Source organism: Macaca mulatta, chromosome 10 (genome assembly GCF_049350105.2).
Source record: "Macaca mulatta isolate MMU2019108-1 chromosome 10, T2T-MMU8v2.0, whole genome shotgun sequence".
NCBI lineage: Eukaryota > Metazoa > Chordata > Mammalia > Primates > Cercopithecidae > Macaca > Macaca mulatta.
The window spans coordinates 81,652,024-81,672,541 of record NC_133415.1 but is presented as its reverse complement, the minus strand read 5'-3'; the positions used below and the strand labels follow the sequence as shown (position 1 = coordinate 81,672,541).

The following is a 20,518-nucleotide window of genomic DNA, read 5'->3' as shown; positions in this document are numbered from 1 at the left end:
AAGAATTCAAGGATGCGCCAGTGGTGTTAGCAACTTTTCTTAAAGAAGCAGTGTGCAGCAACAGCGAAGGTGATGCTCCTTGTGGGCCAGGGCTACCACATAGGCAGTATGCCCAGCATAGCAGCTCTGGGTGACAGAGTGAGATCCTGTCTCAAAAACAGACAGACAAAAAGTACTACAAATATACAGAAACTCAGACGGTGTGGTATTGGCATGAGAATGGACATACAAATCAAAGCAATTGAACTGAGAGTCCAAAAATGAGCCCTTATAATTATGTTCAATTGATTTCTACAAGAGTGTCAAGACAATTCAATGGAGAAAGAATAAAAATAGTCTTTTCAGCAAATGGTGTTGGAACCGCTGTATATCCACATGCAAAAGAATGAAGTTGTTATACCCTACAGTTTTGTAGTCATATTTATACTCAGTTTTAATTATGTGCAAATTAAGGGGCAGATTATGCAGAAACTTTTAGGAAAAGGGTGGTAACTTCCAGGTGATTGCCTTGAAAAGGGGTAGTAAGTTCTGGGTGTTGCCATAGCACTGGTGGGTGTGTCTTATAGAGAAGTGCTTTTGCCTCCTCCCTGTTTCCATTCATCTTTAATCTAGTCCTGAGTTTGAGCCCCAACTCCGGAGTCAAGTCCCGCCTCCTGCCTCAAGACCATTATTGCCATGTAGAGAGTGGTAAGGGAGCATAAATGGAATTTGGAGCTTTACTGCCTGGTTCAAGTCCCAGCTCCCTCACTTAACACATAAACTGTGTGATTGAGGAGTTACTTTACTTCTTTCTCTGTGTCTTGGCTTCCTCGTCTGTTAAATGTAGGTGATAATAATACCTCTGTAGTACCTCCTAGAGAAAAAAAAACACAGCACCAAGTGCTATAGTACACATAGCAAATCTGCAAAAGTGCTAGCTATCATTACTATATGAGGCTTTTGACCCAGCTGTCAGAGAAGCTGGAAATTTGCATTTTTATGTGAAATTTCCTGACCTGAAGTTGTTGGCAACGGATTTAAAATTTTATTTACATAGAGAATCCAACACAAGGCATGTGGCACCGCTGTGCATATGGCTCTTGAACTGCCAGTTTGACTTCCACAAGCCGTGGTAAATTAAAGGAGCAAGGGGGTGCCTGCTGCTGATGTTGTGTAATGCCCTGCAGGGTCCCGGAAAGAGAGGCAGGTGTACAGCAAGGCGGTGAAGAGGTTGTTCAGCGGGAAAGCCTCTGGAAGGAGAACCTGGATCCGCAGGGCTGGGGGGCGCTGTCTCTGGCATGATGACCTCCTAGAGCCCACCACCAAGCCCAGCATCACTGGCAAGTTCAAGCTGCTAGAGCCTCCCATGCTGGGCCACGACCTGAGACTGGCCCTGTGCTTGGCCAACCTCACCTCCCGGGTCCAGCAGGTGAGGGTCAACCTGAGCGGTGCCACCATCCTCTACACCCGCAAGCCGGTGGCAGAGATCCTGCATGAATCCCACGCCGTGAGGCTGGGACGACAAGAAGGTAAGTGTACCCTGGCTTGGTGGAATCAGGCCAAGCCACCTCCTTTTTCAGGAGGGTTGTGGAGGTCGGGGGTATTTCCCAGGATCTGCATTCATCCCCAGGAAGGAAGGGGACATTCCTGAGCATTGTGCTCAGTGCCTTGCCTCTTGTCCCCACTTTGCAGATGAGAAAACTGAGACTTGGAGGGGCAAAACAATAATAACAGTAATACAAGTCCACATGCATCTGGTGGCAATCTGATGAATATGTGATTTATAGTTTCTATTTGTTTTAATTAGAATGAATATTTACACACCAAATAAATACAGGTTGGGGGTATTTCAGCATGTATGGAATATGCCATGCGTTACTTTTCTAAAATCCAAAAAACAAAAAAAAAATTCTGGAGCCCATTTGGCTCCAGATGATCTGTGGGAGAGGGCTGGACTGGTAACAGATGGTTTTCTTTGTTTTGGTTTTCGATTTTTTTTGAGACAGAGTGTTGCTCTCTCACCCAGGTTGGAGTGAAGTGGTGTGATCTTAGCTCACTGCAACCTCCACCTCCCAGATTCAAGGGATTCTCTTGCCTCAGCCTCCTGAGTAGCTGGGACTTCAGGCATGCACCACCACACCCAGATAATTTTTGTATTTTTAGTAGAGAAGGGGTTTCGCGATGTTGCCCAGGCTGGACTCAAGTGATCTGCCCGCCTTGGCCTCCCAAAGTACTGGGATGACAGGCTTGAGCCAGGCCACAGATGTTTATTAAGTGCTTACATGTGCCAAGCCCTGTCCCAAGAATTCTGCATGCGACAGCATAATCCCTCCAGCCACCTTGTGCGTGGTACTAGTGCTAGCTCCATCTTTGAAAGGAGAAGACTCACACCAAGAAAGGTGGAATCACGAGTTCAGAGTCACACAGTCAGTGTGCATAGTTGCAGGACCCAAATCCAGGCAGTCTGGCATGACAGACACACTCCTGACCAAGGCCAGCAAGGGGCAAAGCCAGGGTTCAAGGCCAGGGATGTTGACCACAGTGCACATTTACTCAGCTGATGCAATTGCTTGACTGCAGGTTATGGAATGGTCAGAGCCCACACCAAATATGCTCAACACGCCTAATGGTACATTTGCCTAAAATTTATCCTTAGTATTTCATAGCAGAAGAGAATGGCTTCAGTCTTTTTAAAGGTTTTTGTATTTTTTTAACTGACCTTATTCCAACTGCTTCTTAAAAAATATATCGAAGTCAGGCGCGGTGGCTCACGCCTGTAATCCCAGCACTTTGGGAGGCCAAGGCGGGTGGATCACGAGGTCAGGAAATCGAAACCATCCTGGCTAACACAGTGAAACCTCGTCTCTACTAAAAATACAAAAAATTAGCCGGGCGTGGTGGCACACGCCTGCAGTCCCAGCTACTCAGGAGGCTGAGGCAGGAGACTCACTTGAACCCAGGAGGCTGAGGTTAAAGGATTTTTTTCGTGATCCTTGAACACATAGCACTTCATGGATGATTTATTAAATGAGTCCTCTTTGATTATTCTTGCACTTTTTTCCTAGTCTGTCTATCTTTTTGCCTGTGTCTCCCTCTCCATCTGTCTCTCCTTCCCTGTCTCTCTCTCTGTCTCTGTCCTTTTGGCTTTTTTGCCTGTCTGTCTCTCTCTCTCTCCTCTCTCTCTGTCTCTCAGTCTATCTCTGTATCTCTCTCTCTCCTCTCTCTCTGTCTCTCAGTCTATCTCTGTCTCTCTCTCTCTCCTCTCTCTCTGTCTCTCAGTCTATCTCTGTCTCTCTCTCTCTCCTCTCTCTCTGTCTCTCAGTCTATCTCTGTCTCTCTCTCTCTCCTCTCTCTCTGTCTCTCAGTCTATCTCTGTCTCTCTCTCTCTCCTTTGCCTCCCTCTCCTTTCACATACTTTCTGAACTCTAAGGATTCAATTAAACAAAGAAGTTGTTGCTCTGGGCCAGTTTCTGGTAAGTGAAGCTTGTGGATTTTCACAGGGTGTGAAAATGTATGAAGGAGGTGTCACACTTCTTTAGCTTTTTTTGTCATTTATTTTTCACAAAGTCTAAATCACAAAATAACACTTCATCATAAAATTTTAATTAACATACACTTCCCTCTGGCTTTTAGCAATTTTTTTCATATTAAAAGTAATACATATTCATAAAAATTTGGAAAGCAAAAGAGAAAAATCACCTATGATTCTGCCACCCACCTACAAACTGTTAATGTATTTTACTTCCAAATTTTTAATGCCTGTTTGCTTTTTGAAAAACAGTTCTAGTTAAAGATTGCAAATAGTCATTAATGCCCTGCTCTTTTCATATTACATTGTATTTTAAATATTTTTATGAGCTCCTCACAAACACCATTTTAATGGATGTTTAAATAAAATTTAATAGATCTTTAAATAAATACATGGTGACCTATCTTTTCTCTTCTTTTAGGTAGTTATCAGCTTATTGCTATTAAAAATAAAACTAAACTTTTGTTTAATTTATCTACAGAGTGTCAGGCAAGCAAGTAAACATTTTGATGCAAAAAGAAATCATTTTTTTTCCTCTGGATTTTGGACTTTTATTAGACTATATCACAAAAGTGAAATTCTTGGGCGGGGCATGGTGGCTCATGCCTGTAATCCCAGCATTTTGGGAGGCCGAGGTGGGCGGATCACAAGATTGGGAGATCAAGACCATCCTGGCTAACACAGTGAAACCCTGTCTCTACTAAAACTACAAAAAAATTAGCCGGGTGTGGCGGCGGGTGCCTGTAGTCCCAGCTACTCGGGAGGCTGAGGCAGGAGAATGGCGTGAACCCGGGAGGAGGAGCTTGCAGTGAGCCGAGATCTCACCACTGCACTCCAGCCTGGGCGACAGAGCAAGACTCCGTCTAAAAAGAAAAGTGAAACTCTTTGGCCAAATGATAGACTACTAAAACCTATAATTTTTTAAATTATTGGGTTTTTAAGTAGTTTTAGGTTTTCAGAAAACTTTCAGTGGGAAGTACAGAGAGTTCCCATATCCCTGCCCACCACCACACCTCTCCTCCTGTTATTAACATCTTGCTTTAGTGTGGTACATTTGTTACAATTAATAAGCCAATGTTGACACAGTATTATTAACTACAATTCATAGTTTACATTAGGGTTCACTCTGTGTTGTGCATTCTGTGGCTTTTGACAAATGTATAATGGCATGTATCTAATATTCCACTATCATACAGAATAGTTTCACCCCCTCTCCAATATCCCCATGTTCCACCTATTCATCCCTCCTTCCCTTGCCTGAAGCCCCAGTAACCACTGATTTTTTCAGTGTCTCCACACTTTTGCCTGTTCCATAATGTCGTCTAGTTGAAATCATACAGTATAATTAAGCTTTTTCAGACAGGCTTCTTTCACTTAGCAATATGTATTTAAGGATCCCTTATGGTTTTTGTGTCTTGATAGGTCATTTCTTCTTATTGCAAAATAGTATTCCATTATATGGATGTACACAGTTTATCCATTCACCTACTTAAGGACATCTTGGTTGATTCCTAGTTTGGGCAATTATGAATAAAGCTGCTGTAAACATCCTTATGCAGGTTTTTGTGTGGGCTTGAGTTTTTAATTCTTTTTTTTTTTTTTTTTTTTTTGAGACAGAGTCTCACTCTGTCACCAGGCTAGAGTGCAGTGGCGAGATCTTGGTCACTGCAATCTCCACCTCCCGGGTTCAAGCCATTCTCCTGCCTCAGCCTCTCAAGTAGCTGGGACTACGGGCACACACTACCACACCTAGCTAATTTTTGTATTTTTAGTAGAGACAAGGTTTCGGCATGTTGGCCAGGATGGTCTTGATCTCCTGACCTCATGATCCACTTGCCTCAGCCTCCCAAAGTGCTGGGATGACAGGCATGAGCCACCGCACCAGGCCCGAATTTTTAATTCTTTAAATAAATACCAAGGAGCACACTTGCTGGATCTTATGGTAAGAATATGTTTAGTTTGGTAAGAAACTGACAAACTGTCTTCCCAAGTGGCTGTATCCTTTTGAATTCCCACCAGGGATATATGAGAATTCCTGTTGTTCCCTATTCTATGCAGTAGATGGCATTGTGTGTTTTGGATTATTGACATTGTAATAGGTGTGTAATAAATAGTATATCAGAGTTTACTATTCACTAATGACATATGACATTGAGCATCTTTTCATATACTTATTTGACATCTGTATCTCTTCTTTGGTGAGGTGTACAGATCTTTTGCCCGTGTTTTAATTGGGTTGTTCATTTTCTCATTGCTGGTTTTTGAAAGGTCTTTGAGTATTTTGGGTAACAGTCTTTTATCTGATGTCTTTTGCAAATATTTTCTCTCAGTCTGTGTCCTCTCTTCTCAGTCTCTTCACAGTGTTTTTGCAGAGCAAAGTTTTTGGTTTTAATAAAATCCAATTTATCAATTTTTTCTTTCATGGACCATGCCTTTGGTACTGTATCAAAAAAAATTATTACCGGCTGGACATGGTGGCTCACGCCTGTAATCCCAGCACTTTGGGAGGCTGAAGCAGGTGAATCACTTGAGATCAGGAGTTTGAGACCAGCCTGACCAACATGGTGAAACCCCATCTCTACTAAAAATACAAAAATTAACTGGGCATGGTGGTGAGTGCCTGTAATCCCAGCTACTCGGGAGGCTGAGGCAGGAGAATCGCTTGAACCCGGGAGGTGGAGGTTGCAGTGAGCCAAAATCATGCCACTGCACTCCAACCTGGGCAATAGAGCAAGACTCCGTCTCAAAAAAAAAAAAAATTATTACCAATCTCAGGTCATCCAGATTTTTCTCCCATGTTATCTTTAAGAGTTCTATAGTTTTGCATTTTACATTTAGGTCAATGATTCCGTTTAGTAAATTTTGTAAAGAATGTAAGTCCTTTGTCTAGATTTTCTTTTCCCCATGTGGATATCCAGTTGCTTCAGCACCATTTGTTGACTATCTTTTCTCCATTGTATTTCGTTTGCTACTTTGTCAAAGATCAACTGACTATATTTGTGCAGGTCTATTTCTGAACTCTTTTCTATTCTATTGATCCACAGGCATACCTCAGAGATATTGCGGGTTTGGTTCCAGACCACCACAATAATAGGAATATTGCAATAAAGCAAGTCAAATAATGTTTTGGTTTCCCAGAGCATATAAAAGTTATGTTTATATTATACTATAGTCTATAAAGTGTACAATAGCACTATTCCTTTTAAAAAAAGTGTAGACCTTAATTTCAAAATACTTTATGGCTATAAAATGCTAACAGTTGGGGCCAGGCACAGGTGGTGCATACCTGTAATCCCAGAACTTTGGGAGGCTGAGGCAGAAGGATCACTTGAGCTCAAGAGCTCAAGACCAGCCTGGGCAACATGGTGAAACTCCATCTCTACAAAAAAAAAAAAGAAAGAAAACAAAAAAATTAGCCAGGCATGGTGGTACACACCTGTTGTCTCAACTACTCAGAAGCGAGGCAAGAGGCTCACTTGAGCCCGGGAGGTCAAGGCTGCAGTGAGCTGAGATCCTGCCACTGCACTCCAGCCTGGGTAACAAAGGGAGACTCTTTCTCAAAAAAAATAAAAATAATAAATTTAAAAAAAATAAATAAATAAAAGCTAAAAATCTGAACCTTCACTGAGTCATAGTATTTTTGCTGGTGGAAGGTCTTGCCTCAATGTTGATGGCTGCTAACTGATCAGGGTAGTGGTTGCCAAAGGTTGGGGTGGTTGTGGCAATTTCTTAAAATAAGACAACAATAAAGTTTGCCACACTGAATGACTTTCTTCCTTTCACGAAGGATTTCTCTGTAGTATGTGATGGTGCTTGACGGCATTTTACTCACAGTAGAACTTCTTTCAAATCTGGAGTCAATCCTCTCAAACCCTGCCACTGCTTTATCAACTAAGTTTATGTAATATTCAAAATCTTTTGTTGCCGTTTCAACAATGTCTACAGCATCTTCACCAGGAATAGATTCCATCTTTGAAAAACACTTTCTTTGCTCACACATAAGAAGCAACTCTTCAACTGTTCAAGTATTACCATCAGATGGAGCAATTTAGTCACATCTTTAGGCTGCACTCTAATTCTCTTGCTATTTCCACCACATCATCAGTGACTTCCTGCACTGAAATCCTGAATCCCTCAAAGTCATCCATAAGAGTTGGAATCAACTTCTTTCCAACTCCTATTAATGTTGATATTTTTACCTCCTCCCATGGATCATGAATATACTTAATGATGTCTAGAATGGTGAATCTTTTCCAGAAGGTTTTCAATTGAATTTGCCCAGATCCATTAGAGGAATCACTATATATGGCAGCTATGGCTTTATGAAATGTATTTCTTAAATAAAAAGACTTGAAAATTAAAATTACTCCTTGCTTCATGGTCTGCAGAATGGATGTTATGTTAACAGGCATGAAAATAACATTAATCTCATTGTACACCTCCATCAGACTTCTTGAGTGACTAGGTGCATTGTCAATGAGCAGTAATACTTTGACAAGAATCTTCTTTTCTGATCAGTAGGTCTCAACAGTTGGCCTAAAATATTCAGTAAACCATGCTATAAACAGATGTGCTATCATCCTGGCTTCGTTGTTCCTTTATGGACCACAGGCAAAGTAGATTTAGCATAATTCTTAAGGGCCCCAGGATTTAAAAATGGTAAATGAGCAATTGGCTTCATCTTAAAGTCACCAGCTGCATTAGCTCTTTAATGCACAGAGTCAGCCTGTCCTTTGAAGCTTTGAAGCCAGGCATTGACTTCTGTCTAGCTGTGAAAGTCCTAGATGGCATCTTCTTCCAATATAAAGTTATTTTTTCTACATTGAAAATCTGTTGTTTTATGTAGCCGTCTTCACCAACGATCTTAGCTAGAGTCTAGATAACTTGCTGTGGCTTCTACATCAGCACTTGTTGCTTCAGCTTGCACTTTTATGTTATAGAGATGACTTCTTTCCTTAAACCTTATGAACCAATCTGTGCTAGCTTCAAACTTGTCTTCTGTAGCTTCCTAACATCTCTCAATCCTTATAGAATTGAAGAGAATTAGGGCCTTGCTCTGGATTAGGCTTTGGCTTAATGGAATGTTATGGCTGGTGTGATCTTATATGGAGATCACTAAAACTTTGTCCATATTAGCAATAAGGCTATTTTGCTTTCTTATAATTCCTAAGTCACTTTTAGTTTCCTTCAAGAGTAGCACTTTTAATTTCCTTCAAGAACTTTCCCTTGTATTCAAAACCTTGCTGTTTGGCACAAGAGGCCTAGCTTTTGGCTCATCTTGGCTTTCTATGTGCCTTCCTCACTAAGCTTAATCATTTCTAGCTTTTGTTTTAAAGTGAAAGACATGTAACTCTCATTAACTTGAACACCTAGAGGCCATTGTAGGTTTATTAATTGGCCTAATTTAAATATTGTTATGTATCTGGGAATAGGGAGGCCTGAGGAAAGGGAGAGATATGGGGAAATGGCCATTGAGTGGAGCAGCCAGAACTCACACAACATTTATCATTTAAGTTCAATGTCTTATAGGGCATAGTTTGTGGTGCCAGCGAAGAGTTACAATAGTAACATCAAAGATCACTGATCAAGGGCTGGGCACAGGGGCTCATATATGTAATCCCAATCCCAATCACTTTTGGAGGTCAAAGTGAGAGAATTGCTTGAACCTAGGAGTTTGAGACTAGCTTGGGCAACACAGCAAAACCCCATCTCTACAAAAATTAAAATAAAAAATATCTGCTGGGTGTGGTGGCATGTTCCCATAGTCTTAGCTACTTGGAGGCTGAGGCAGGAGGATTGCTTGAGCCCAGGAGTTGGAGGTTTGCAATGAGCTATGATCACACCACTGCACCTACAGCCTGGGTGACACAGCAAGACCTTGTCTTAAAGAGAAAAAAAAAAAGAGAGATCACTGATCATAGAAGCAAATACATGCTCTTGGAAAAATGGCTCTTATAGACTTGCCTGACTCAGGGTTGCCACAAACCTTCAATTTGTAAAAAATGCAATATCTGCAAAGTACAATAAAATGAAGCACAATAAAATAAGGTATGCCTGTCTTTGTCCATTCTTTCACTAATACCACACTGTCTTGATTACTGTGCCTTTATAGTAAATCTTGAAGTCGGGTAGTGCCAGTCCTCTAACTTTGTTCCTCTCCTTCAATATTTTACAATTGTACAACTGTGTTGACTACTCTGGGTCTTTTGCCTCTTGACATAAACTTTTTTTATGTCATGGATCTTTAAAAAAATCTTAATTGATATATCATAGTAGTACATATTTTGTGGGTGCACATGATATTTTGATACATGTATAGAATGTGTAACAATCAAATCAGGGTAACTGGGATATCCATCACCTTATACATTTATCTGTATCTTTTGTGTTGGAAACATTACAGTTTATTCTAGCTATTTAGAAACACACCATAAATCATAGTTAACTATAATTTCCCTACTGTATTATGAAATATTAGAATTTATCCTTTCTAACTATCTTGTACCCATTATCCAACTTCTCTTCATTCCTGCCTCCCACCCACACATAAAGTTTGGAATCAGTTTGTCAATATCCACAAAATAACTTCTTCAGATTGCTTTGAATCTATAGGTCAAGTTAGGAAAAATTGACATTTTGACAATATTGAGCCTTTCTATCCATGAACATGGAATATCTCTTCATTTATTTAGTTCTTTCATCAGAGTTTTACAGTTCTTCTTGTGTAGATCTTGTACATATTTTGTTAAATTAATGCCTAAGTATTCCATTTTTGGTGGTGCTAACATAAATGGTATTATCTTTTTAATTTTAATTTCTAATTGTTCCTTGCTGGTATATAGGAAAGTGATTGACTTCTGTATATTAGTAATCTTATACCCTGTAACCTTGCTATAACCACTCGTTAGTTCCAGGATTTTTTGTGTGTTGTTGTTGACAATTCTTTTGGATTTTCTACATAGACAATTATATCATTTGTGAACAAAGACTGTTTTATTTCTTCCTTCCCAATCTGTATATATTTTATTTCCTTGTTTTATCTTATTGCATTAGCTAGGACTCCCAATATGATGTTGACAAGGAATAGTAAGTGGGGACACATCTTTGCCTTGTTCCTAATCATCATGGGAAAGCTTGCAGTTTCTCACCATTAAGGATAACGTTTGCTGTAGGTTTTTTGTAGATATTCTTTATCAAGTTAAGTAAATTCTTCCTCTATTCCTAGTTTGCTAAGAGCTTTATCAGGAATGGGTGTTGGATTTTATCAAATTCTTTTTCTGCATCTATTCATATGATCATGTTATTTTTTTCCTGTTGATTTGATGGACTATATTAATTGAACTTTAATATTGACCCAGCCTTACATGCCTAGACTAAATCCCACTTGATCATGGCGTATAATTTTTTACACATTGTTGATTCAATTTACCAATATTTTGTTGAGAATTTTTGCATCTATGTTCATATTGGTCTGTAGTTTTCTTTTCTTGCAATGTCTTTGTCTGGTTTTTGGCATTAAGGTAATGCTGACCTCATAGAATGAATTAGGAAGTATTTCTCTGCTTCCATTTTCTGGAAGAGATTGTAGAGAATTGCTATAATTTTTTATTCTTAAATACTTGGTATATTTCACCAGTGAACCCATCTGGGCTTAACGCATTCTGGTTTGGAAGGTTATTAAGTCCTGATTCAATTTTTTGATAGATATAGGCCTATTCAGGTTGTCTTTTTCTTCTTATGTGAATTTTAGCTGATTTTTTCTTTCAGGAACTGGTCCCTTTCATCTAGGTTATGAAACCTGTGAGCATAAAGTTGTTCATAATATTCCTTTACTATCTGTTTTTTTCCTAACTCCCCAAACTTGTTACCTTTACTATCTTTTTAATGTTCATGGGATCTGGAGAGATGTCCTCTCTTGCCTTTATCATATTAATAACTTGTGCCTTCTCTCTTTTTTTTATAAGTTAGCCTTGCTATAAGCTTATTGACTTTATTGATCTTTTCAAAGAACCAGCTTTTGGTTTTGCTGATTTTCTCTATTGATCTCTGATTTTCAATTTTACTGATTTCTGCTCTAATTTTTATTATTTCTTTTCTTCTGCTTAAGATGAGTTTAACACTTTCTCCTTTTTACAGTTTCCTAAAGCAGAAATTTAGATTATTGGTTTTAGATCTTTCTTCTTTTCTATCATATGTATTTAATACTATAGACTTCTCTCTAAGCACTGCTTTTGCTGCATCCTACAAATGTGTGTGTTGGGGGAGGGGTGTTTGTTTTGTTTTGCTTTTCAGACAGAGTTTCATTCTGTCACTCAGGATGGGGTGCAGTGGCACAATCATGGCTCATTGTAGCCTCAACTTCCCGGGCTCAGGTGATTCTCCCTCCTCAACCTCCCAGGTAACTGGGACTACAGGCATGCACCCAGAAATTTTGATAAGTTGTAGTTTCATTTTCATTTACTTCAAAATACTTTTAAATTTCTCTTGAGACTTCTTCTGTGTCCCATGTGTTCTTCTAGAAGTGTGTTGTTTAATCTCTAGGTATTTTAGATTTTTCAGCTCTCTGTCTGTCGTTGATTTCCAGTTTGAATTCATTGTGTTCTGGGGGCATATATTGCATAATTTCTATTATTTTAAACTGGTTAATGTGTCATTTATGCCACAGAATGTGATCCATTTTTGTGAATGCTCCATGTGAGATTGAGAAGAATGTGTATCCTGCTGTTGTCGGATGCAATATTCTACAGATGTCAGTTATGTCCAGCTGAGTGACGGTGCTATTGAGAACCATTGTTCTAGGGAAAGGAGTCTCAGCTTTTATTAGATTGTTAGTGGAGTCTGTGAGTCAAAGGACTTCAAGAAGCCCTGATCCAAACATTCTAAAGGGCAACTTTTCTCCTCCTTTCTCCCAGGGTCTGAGCTGATGCCCAGAGCTCTGCTCATGGGTATCATATGGTGGCATATGGTGATTCTTCATGCTGGACACTGAGAATTTACATTTCTAACAAGTTCCCAGGTGACGCTGATGCTGCTGGTCCCAGGACCACACTTGGAGAACCATGATCTATCACCATGCAAGGAGTAAATGATATAATGTATATAAAGTATTTGGCATCATTCCTACTACCTGACGAACATTCAATTTATGATGTTTATTATCAGTGTTTTTGATATTGTTATCAATAATAATATACTATCAATAAAATAATAAATCAATAAAATAAAAATAATAATACCTGCTCACGGAATTGTTGTAAGGTTTAAACAAGTCAGTCTGCAAAAGCACTTCCAAGCGCAGTACACTTTATTCCCTTAGTAAAAGTTAGCTTTTATATTTATAATAATTATTGTTAATGTTATTGTTATTTTGAGACAGAGTCTTGCTCTGTCACTCAGGCTGGAGTGCAATGGCACAATGTCAGCTCACTGCAACTTCCGCCTCCTGGGTTCAAGCAATTCTCCTGCCTCAGTCTCCCAAGTAGCTGGGATTATAGGCACACACCACCACGCCCTGCTAATTTTGTAAGTTTTTTCAGTAGAGACAGGGTTTCTCCATTTTGGTCAGACTGGACTCGAACTCCTGACCTCAGGTGATCCACCCGCCTTCACCTCCCAAAGTGCTGGGATTACAGGTGTGAGTCACTGCACTGGCCTATAATTATTACTTATTACTGTTATTGTAATAAAGTTCTTCCAGTAATGACCAACCGAACTAAGGGAGCCCATTAAAAAAAATCATGCTTTAACACATGAATCGGCCTGCTGGCATTCAGGAGAATATGATATGCAAAGCCCTGGGGTAGCAGAGTGCATGAACCGTGTTGAGCCCTTTAAGGACCTTTTCCATGAGTTAAAAACTCAGATGCCTTCAGAGTCAGGAAGAAAACGAAATAAAGGAAGCAGTGGGAGTAGAACAATAGGAAATGAGGGGGCCTGAGAGCAAACCAGAAAGAGCACATTGAACCTGAAAGAAAGAATACATAGTAGTCAGAAAAAAAAAAAAAAAACACTCCTATAACTCCAGCACTTTGGGAGGCCAAGGCGAGAGGATCATGAGGTCAAGAGATTGAGACCATCCTGGCAAACATGATGAAACCCTATCTCTACTAAGAATACAAAAATTAGCTGGATGTGGTGGCACGTGCCTGTAATCCCAGCTACTCAGGAGGCTGAGGCAGGAGAATTGCTTGAACCCAGGAGGTGGAGGTTGCAGTGAGCCAAGATCATGCCACCACTGCACTCCAGCCTCGCAACAGAGCAAGACTCCGTCTTCAAAAAAAAAGACTGAGGTTTGTGGTGATCCATGCTTACAAGAAAAGAATACCTAGGCAGGATGTTTGTGACTGGTGAGAGGGAGATAGAGATGGCCAGGACCACAGGAGCTCAGAGAGCATGAGAGCGCTGGCTGGAGCCGTCAGTGAAGACTTCCCTCAGTTGGTGGGGCTGACCGGGACTGGGCCTTCGTGGAGGGGGGCATTTGGAAAAGTGTAGGGAAATTGGCCTCACAGGATTGGAAGATTGAGGCAGGCCTTTGGTCTTCCTCTTCTTTACACCTAGCACATAATAGGTGCTCAATAAGCAGTGAAGGAGGGGATGAATGGTTGATGGTCTGAGAGATTTCCATCCTGAATAAGTAGGGAAAGTTTGGAAGCATCTCTGGGGGCTCTTGGAGAAATAGTCTGGTATTGTGGTAGCTCCCTGACCTGAATTTGACTCCCACCTCATCCTAATTTCTTGGTTTACTTCCTATATGAGTTTGGACAAGAAAATACCCGCTCTGGGCCTTAGGTTTCTCCATCTGAGAACTGAGGAGAATAAAGCCTGTCACAGAATGGTTGCAAGGACCAGAGAGAAAGGAGCTATTAGTTGGGCATTCCCTTCCTTCTTCCCAGTGCCATTGAAGAAAGACACCAAGCCCCAACTCCCACCTCTGCTTCCCTTCCAGAGAAGAGAATCCCAATTACAATATCTTACTCTAAGTATAAAGAAGACCTGACAGAGGACAAGAAGATCCTGTTGGCTGCCATGTGCCTCGTCACCAAAGGAGAGAAGCTTCTGGTGGAGAAGGACATTACTCTAGAGGACTTCATCACCATCAAGGTAACCTCAGCCTGCACCTACCATGCTGTTCCAAGCAGCACCCATTCTCCGGAGCTGGGGGAGAGCGTCAGAAGCTGGGCGTTTTGTGCCTTTAACTCCAGCTTTAGCTCTCCAAGGTGGGAGGAGTGGGTTGGACATAAGGGGATGAATGCAATGGTGGCACTCAGTAATGGGGTATATGGAGGCAGAGGTGGACATGACATCCTCTAACTCAGCCAGGACCATCGGTTTCCTGGAGGGAGGAGGAGTAGGCGCGATGGCTCATCGGTGTTGTCCCCTTTCAGGTTCTGGGCCCAGCCATGGTGGGAGTGGCAGTTACGGTGGAAGTGACAGTAGTCAACCCCCTCTTAGAAAGAGTGAAGGACTGTGCGCTGATGGTGGAGGGCAGCGGCTTTCTCCAGGAACAGCTCAGCATCGAGTAAGTGCCAGCCTGGGGGGTTGGCAGGGAATGGGGCTCCCTTCCTTGTGGATGAGCCAGAGAGAAGTTGCCAGGGATGGGGGGTGTGGGAGAGATTCTGGACCCCCCAGGAACCAGCCCACAGCCTATCCATATCAGCCTGCATTCACTTATTTATTCCTTCATTCATTCATTCATTTACTCAAATCATATAACTCGTTCACTCAGTCATTCACTCACATCATTCATTCATATTTTCACTTATTTATCCATTTACTTATTCACTCACTTTCATTCATTTTCTCTCATTCATTCATGCATTCTTGAATTTGCTTACTCATTTATTCACTCATTTGCTCATTTTTTCATTCATGTATTCCTACATTGATGCTTCACTCATTCATTCACACATGTTCCTGTTCATTCATGGATTCGTTTATTTACTTGTTGATTGTCAATCATTCATTCACTCCTTCCTTCTTCCATTCATCTGCTTGCTACTTATGTGGTTCCTTGATTATACTGACCTGTGCTCTGGCCCATGTGTGATTGTTAGGAACACTGACAGGAGTTTTGCCTGGAGAAGGGCTCTCAGATACAGATGGCCCTTCACATGAGGACAGTGTGATTTGTGAAAAAGACCTTGTCCAAGGTCTGGGGGAGCAAAAGCAGCCCTTAAGTGAGGGTGGGGCCAGGAAAAAGTCCCAGTGGAGCTAGTGTTTGAGTTGAGCCTTAAATGATGAATTGAGATTTTCAGGTATCAAGAAGGAAGGACGGTTTGCCAGGCAAAGGTCTTGGTGTTAACACCTGATGGCTGGTGTTGTCAGGGAAGGTCTCCTGGAAGAAGAGAACTTGATTTGGGCCTTGGGTGGATTGGAATAAGAAAGGCATCCTAGGTGGGAGGAACAGAGCCGATGAAAGCCCAGAGGAGGGAAGTTCAGGGCACAGACAGAAAACTAGCCGGGCTGGATGGGAAGAATGCAGGTGGTAGAAGAGAAAATTAAATTGGAAACATGTTTTTTTGTTGGTTTTGTTTGTTTCTTTGTTTGTTTTTGAGACAGAGTCTCACTCTGTTGCCCAGGCTGGAGTATAATGGTGCAATCTCAGCTCACTGCAACCTCCCCCTCCCAGATTCAAGCGATTCTCCTGTCTCGACTTCCTGAGTAGCTGGGATTACAAGTGTGCACCACCGCTCCCGGCTAATTTTTGTATTTTAGTAGAGATGGGGTTTCACCGTGTTGGTCAGGCTGGTCTCAAACTCCTGACCTCAGGTGATCCACCTACCTCGGCCTCCCAAAGTGCTGGGATTACAGGAGTGAGCCACCGCACCTGGCCTGGAAACATGTTGATAAGTCTTGAATGTCAAGCCACAAGGTGAACTTGATCCTGAGGAGTTTGGGGAGCCGTGGATTGGCAGGCTAGACTCAAAATGGCAAGAGGACTGACAGTCTTCCTTTCTCACCTCCTTTTCCTCCAGCGTGCCCACCCTGGAGCCTCAGGAGAGGGCCTCAGTCCAGTTTGACATCACCCCCTCCAAGAGTGGCCCAAGGCAGTTGCAGGTGGACCTTGTAAGCCCTCACTTTCCGGACATCAAGGGTTTTGTGATCATCCATGTGGCCACTGCCAAGTGATGGATCATGAGGGACTGAGAGGGGGCAATTCGGCCCCTGTCCTCCTCCTGCCCATTCTTTGTCTCTTCCACGTGGGAGCCAGGGGGCCTCAGTTAATCCTGCTTCAACCTCTGCCCTACTTGGTAAACTTAGGCAAGTTCCTTCTCCTCCTGGGTCTCAGTTTACTCTTCTGTAAAATGAAGTGTTGCACTCAGTAATCCTTAAACTTTTGGACAACCATAGATGATGTAAGAACCTAGGGAGCCTCTCCAACCTTCATGTCTCATACCCATAGCTGGGAGGCTGACAGATCCAAGCATCACAGTAACCCTGGCCCACTCAGCTCTGCCGTACTCCGCTCTGCCAGCTCACGGTCACCCTGGCTGACCCTTGGACTCTCCTTGCTTCTCAAATGCCCTGGCCACATCAAAAGCCAAGGATCCTCCCCACAGTCCTGACAGAGAACCCAAAAGTATAAGAGCTGGAACCTAACCATCCCTCAACACTCCCATTACAGAGAAGAAGGAAACTTATTGAGGCCACAGGGTGAGCTAGAGGCAGAGTTGAGGCCCCTTTTGTGTGCCATTTATACCTCCTAAGTCCCTATCCTAAAAAGCATTAGATTTTAAGCAAAGGGAGATTTTCCCTCAGTGAAGACACAGGCCCAGGATCTGAGGCACAACTGCTGCCTGGAATAATCTAAGAAGATAAAGGAAGGGCCCAAACTGGATTGCATTCCCCTAAAATCTGCAGCTCTAAATCTGAAGAGGGCCAGTGACTAATAGCACAAACAACAGCCAACACCTCACTGGGCTCAGCTTACACAATTCTGACTGAACAATTGAAATTGAGAAAATGTTTCATTCAATGGGTGCCAAAACTGTTGCCCCCAGATCAGCTGCAAACAAGAACAGAGCCTTCCGTGGAAATTGTAAACAAGGGATCAAGATCCCGAAGCATTTCCTGAAAAAATCATAACAGGATGGAACGTGGCTTTACCAGTACAGTCCTGAAGACAAAGCATAATCAAAGCAATGGCTACCAAGAGGGGGAAGTGGTTCAGTCAAAGCAACAGTGGACCAGCCGGCCGGGTGTGGTGGCTCACACCTGTAATCCCAGCACTTTGGGAGGTTGAGGTGGGTGGATCACTTGAGGTCAGGAGATCGAGACCTGCCTGGCCAACATGGTGAAACCCCATCTCTACTAAAAATACAAAAATTAGCCACACATTGTGGTGTGTAATCCCAGCTACTCGGAAGGCTAAGGCAGGAGAATCACTTGAACCCAGGAGGTGAAGCTTGCAGTGAACTGAGATTGCACCACTGCACTCCAGCCTGGGCAACAGAGCAAGACTCTGTCTCAAAAAAAAAAAAAAAAAAAAAAAAAAGGGGACCGGTCAGGCACAAAGGTCATGAAAACTGTTTTTTGGGATGCTCAAAGCATTTTGCTTGTTGGCTTTCTGGAGAACCAAAGAGGAAGAGCACCTGCTTATTATGAGTGTTTTGATAAAGTTAGCTGAAGCTTTCAGAAAAAGCCCCAGAAAAGCTTCACCAGAAATCCTTCTCCACCACAATAATGCTCCTGCTCATTCCTCTCATCGAACAAAGGCAATTTTGTGAGAGTGTTGACTGGAATTCATTAAGCATCTACCATACTGTCCTGATTTGGCTCCATCTGACTTCTATCTGACTTCTTTTTATTTCCTAATCTCTCTTTTTTTTTTTGAGACAGAGTCTTGCTCTGTCACCCAGGCTGGAGTGCAGTTGTGTAATTTAGGCTCACCGCAACCTCTGCCTCCCGAGTTCAAGCGATTCTCCCTCCTCAGCCTCCTGAATAGCTGGGATTACAAGCGTGTGCCACCATGCCCAGCTAATTTTTGCATTTTTAGTAGAGACGGGGTTGGTCAGGTGTGTCTCAAACTCCTGACCTCAAGTGATCCTCCTGTCTCGGCCTCCCAAAGTGTTGCAGGCATGAGCCACTGTGCCCGGCCTGTTTCCTAATCTTAAAAACAAAATCTTTAAAGGTGCCCATTTCTCTTCAGTTAATTGTGTTTAAAAAAAAAAAAAGACTATGTTAACATGGTTAAATCCCTTGGACCCTCAGTTCCTTAGGGATGGACTAAATGGCAGGTATTATTGTTTACAAAAATATCTTGAACTTGACAGAGCTCATATTGAGAAATAAAGTTTCTACTTTTTATGTTTATATTTTAACGTTACTTTTCCATGCATCTTTTGAAGTCCCCTTGTAGGTGTTTAGGGAGGGGAATGTAGCTGAAGGTGGTGAGGGCCACCTGCCACATAGCTCTGTTTCCAGTACAATGCTCTTGCCCTTGGCGCCTTCAAGTAGCACTTTGATGGGACAAAACTGGCCTCACTGGTTATTCCAGCCCCAGTGGAAAGCAGAAGCTGCCTCAACAGCCAATGAGAAAGCCCTGTTTGTGAGTGGGAGAGGTGGAGAAATTGACAGAAGACAGCTTAGAGGTCCAAGGGAAAGTGTGAGTGGGAATGTGGTTTTGGAAATTACTAAGAAAAATGTGCAGGTAGAGAATACCATTCAGCTGGTAGGGCAACACCCTGACCATGCCCTTAACAGAGGAAAGGCAGAACAGGTAGTTCAAGACTGAGAAAAGCCTTAGAGTTGGCTGGCCATGGGGCACTCAGAAGGACACTAGCAACAGGGCTTTACTGAGGTTCGGGACTCCTGCTTCCATTGAGTCCCCCTGTCTCTTAAACACCATCTGAAACTTCATGAAGGCCCTCGACACCAAGTTAGGTCAGGGATCCGGGCTTTCACACACCAGAGGGGTCTCCAAACCTTTAGAACAGAGGTTGGCAAACTTTTCTGTCAATGACCAGATAGTAAATATTTCAGGCTTTGCAGGCCATAGAGTCTGTTACAACTACTCAACTCTGCTGCTATAGCATGAAAACTGCCATATATAGTGCATAAACAAATGAGCCTGGATGTATTGCAATAAAGTTTTATTTACAAAAACAGGTGGCGGGCCAGGTTCGGCCCACAGGTTGTAGTTGGCTGACCTTGCCGTAGAACAACGCATTGCCTCAAATCTTGCTCCAGGACTGAGCTCCGACACGAGGCTACACCCTGCCCTAGGATCAAGCCCAAACCCAGACCAAGGCCAAGCCCTTAACAAGCCCCAGACTGAAACTAAGATGAGTCTCCAGCTTGTGTTTGTGACCCCAGAGACAGCCGTGACTCAGAGGCTGACTAGGTCATGACTCTGAGGCTAGATGAGCCCTAGACCTTGGCCTCACACTAAGCCCTGGATCCTACCATAGCTAAATTCTGACTTGACTCTGGCTCTAGACAGAGCTCTGGCTCCACATGGAGCCCTGGTCCAGTCCCAGACAGTCCTGATGCCAGACTGAGCTCCAATCCTGACTAAGTGAACTCTGACTCCAGACTAAGCCCTAACCTCAAACAGAGCTCTGATCCAAGACTGAGCTCTGAGCCCACGCTGAGACTTGATCCAGGCTCTGGCTGAGCCCTGACCTCACTCAGTCCCCAGATGGATCTGGTCTTAGCTTTGGATTTCCATTCTGATCTGAGTTCCCCTTATCCCTGGTCACTGGGTGAAGATAGCCTGTCCCTGAGCCAAGGGTCTGCGCTCACCTTCCTTCCCCTTTGAGATACTTGGGTAGAAATATTTGAGAAGCATAGTGACCCCCTGGATCCTTTAGCTCTGTCACTCTGTGAGAATCTGCGTTCACGGCCCAATCCTCATGGAGCATCTGACCAGGGATCCCTCCTCTCATCATGAGGGTTCCTTTCTCCTCTTATGCATCTGCCACAAATGAAAGGAACCCTGTAAGCATCTTCCCTGCCACTCCATGTATAAAGATCCTCCTTCCCACAAGGAGCCTCCACGTGTCCCAGATC

General features: G+C 42.6%; 1 protein-coding gene across 1 annotated transcript in view; it reads left to right on the top strand.

The window, feature by feature from the left end:
- TGM6 (transglutaminase 6) overlaps window positions 1-18,292 on the top strand; it is a 56,454-nt gene extending 38,162 nt beyond the window's left edge. Inside the window, exons 10-13 of the mRNA XM_015149406.3 lie at window positions 1,167-1,508; window positions 14,454-14,608; window positions 14,893-15,026; window positions 16,483-18,292. Coding sequence (XP_015004892.3) covers window positions 1,167-1,508; window positions 14,454-14,608; window positions 14,893-15,026; window positions 16,483-16,636 — 785 coding nt within the window. The 3' untranslated portion in view covers window positions 16,637-18,292. The remainder of the gene's footprint in view (window positions 1-1,166; window positions 1,509-14,453; window positions 14,609-14,892; window positions 15,027-16,482) is intronic.
- The last annotated feature ends 2,226 nt before the right edge of the window (window positions 18,293-20,518 follow it).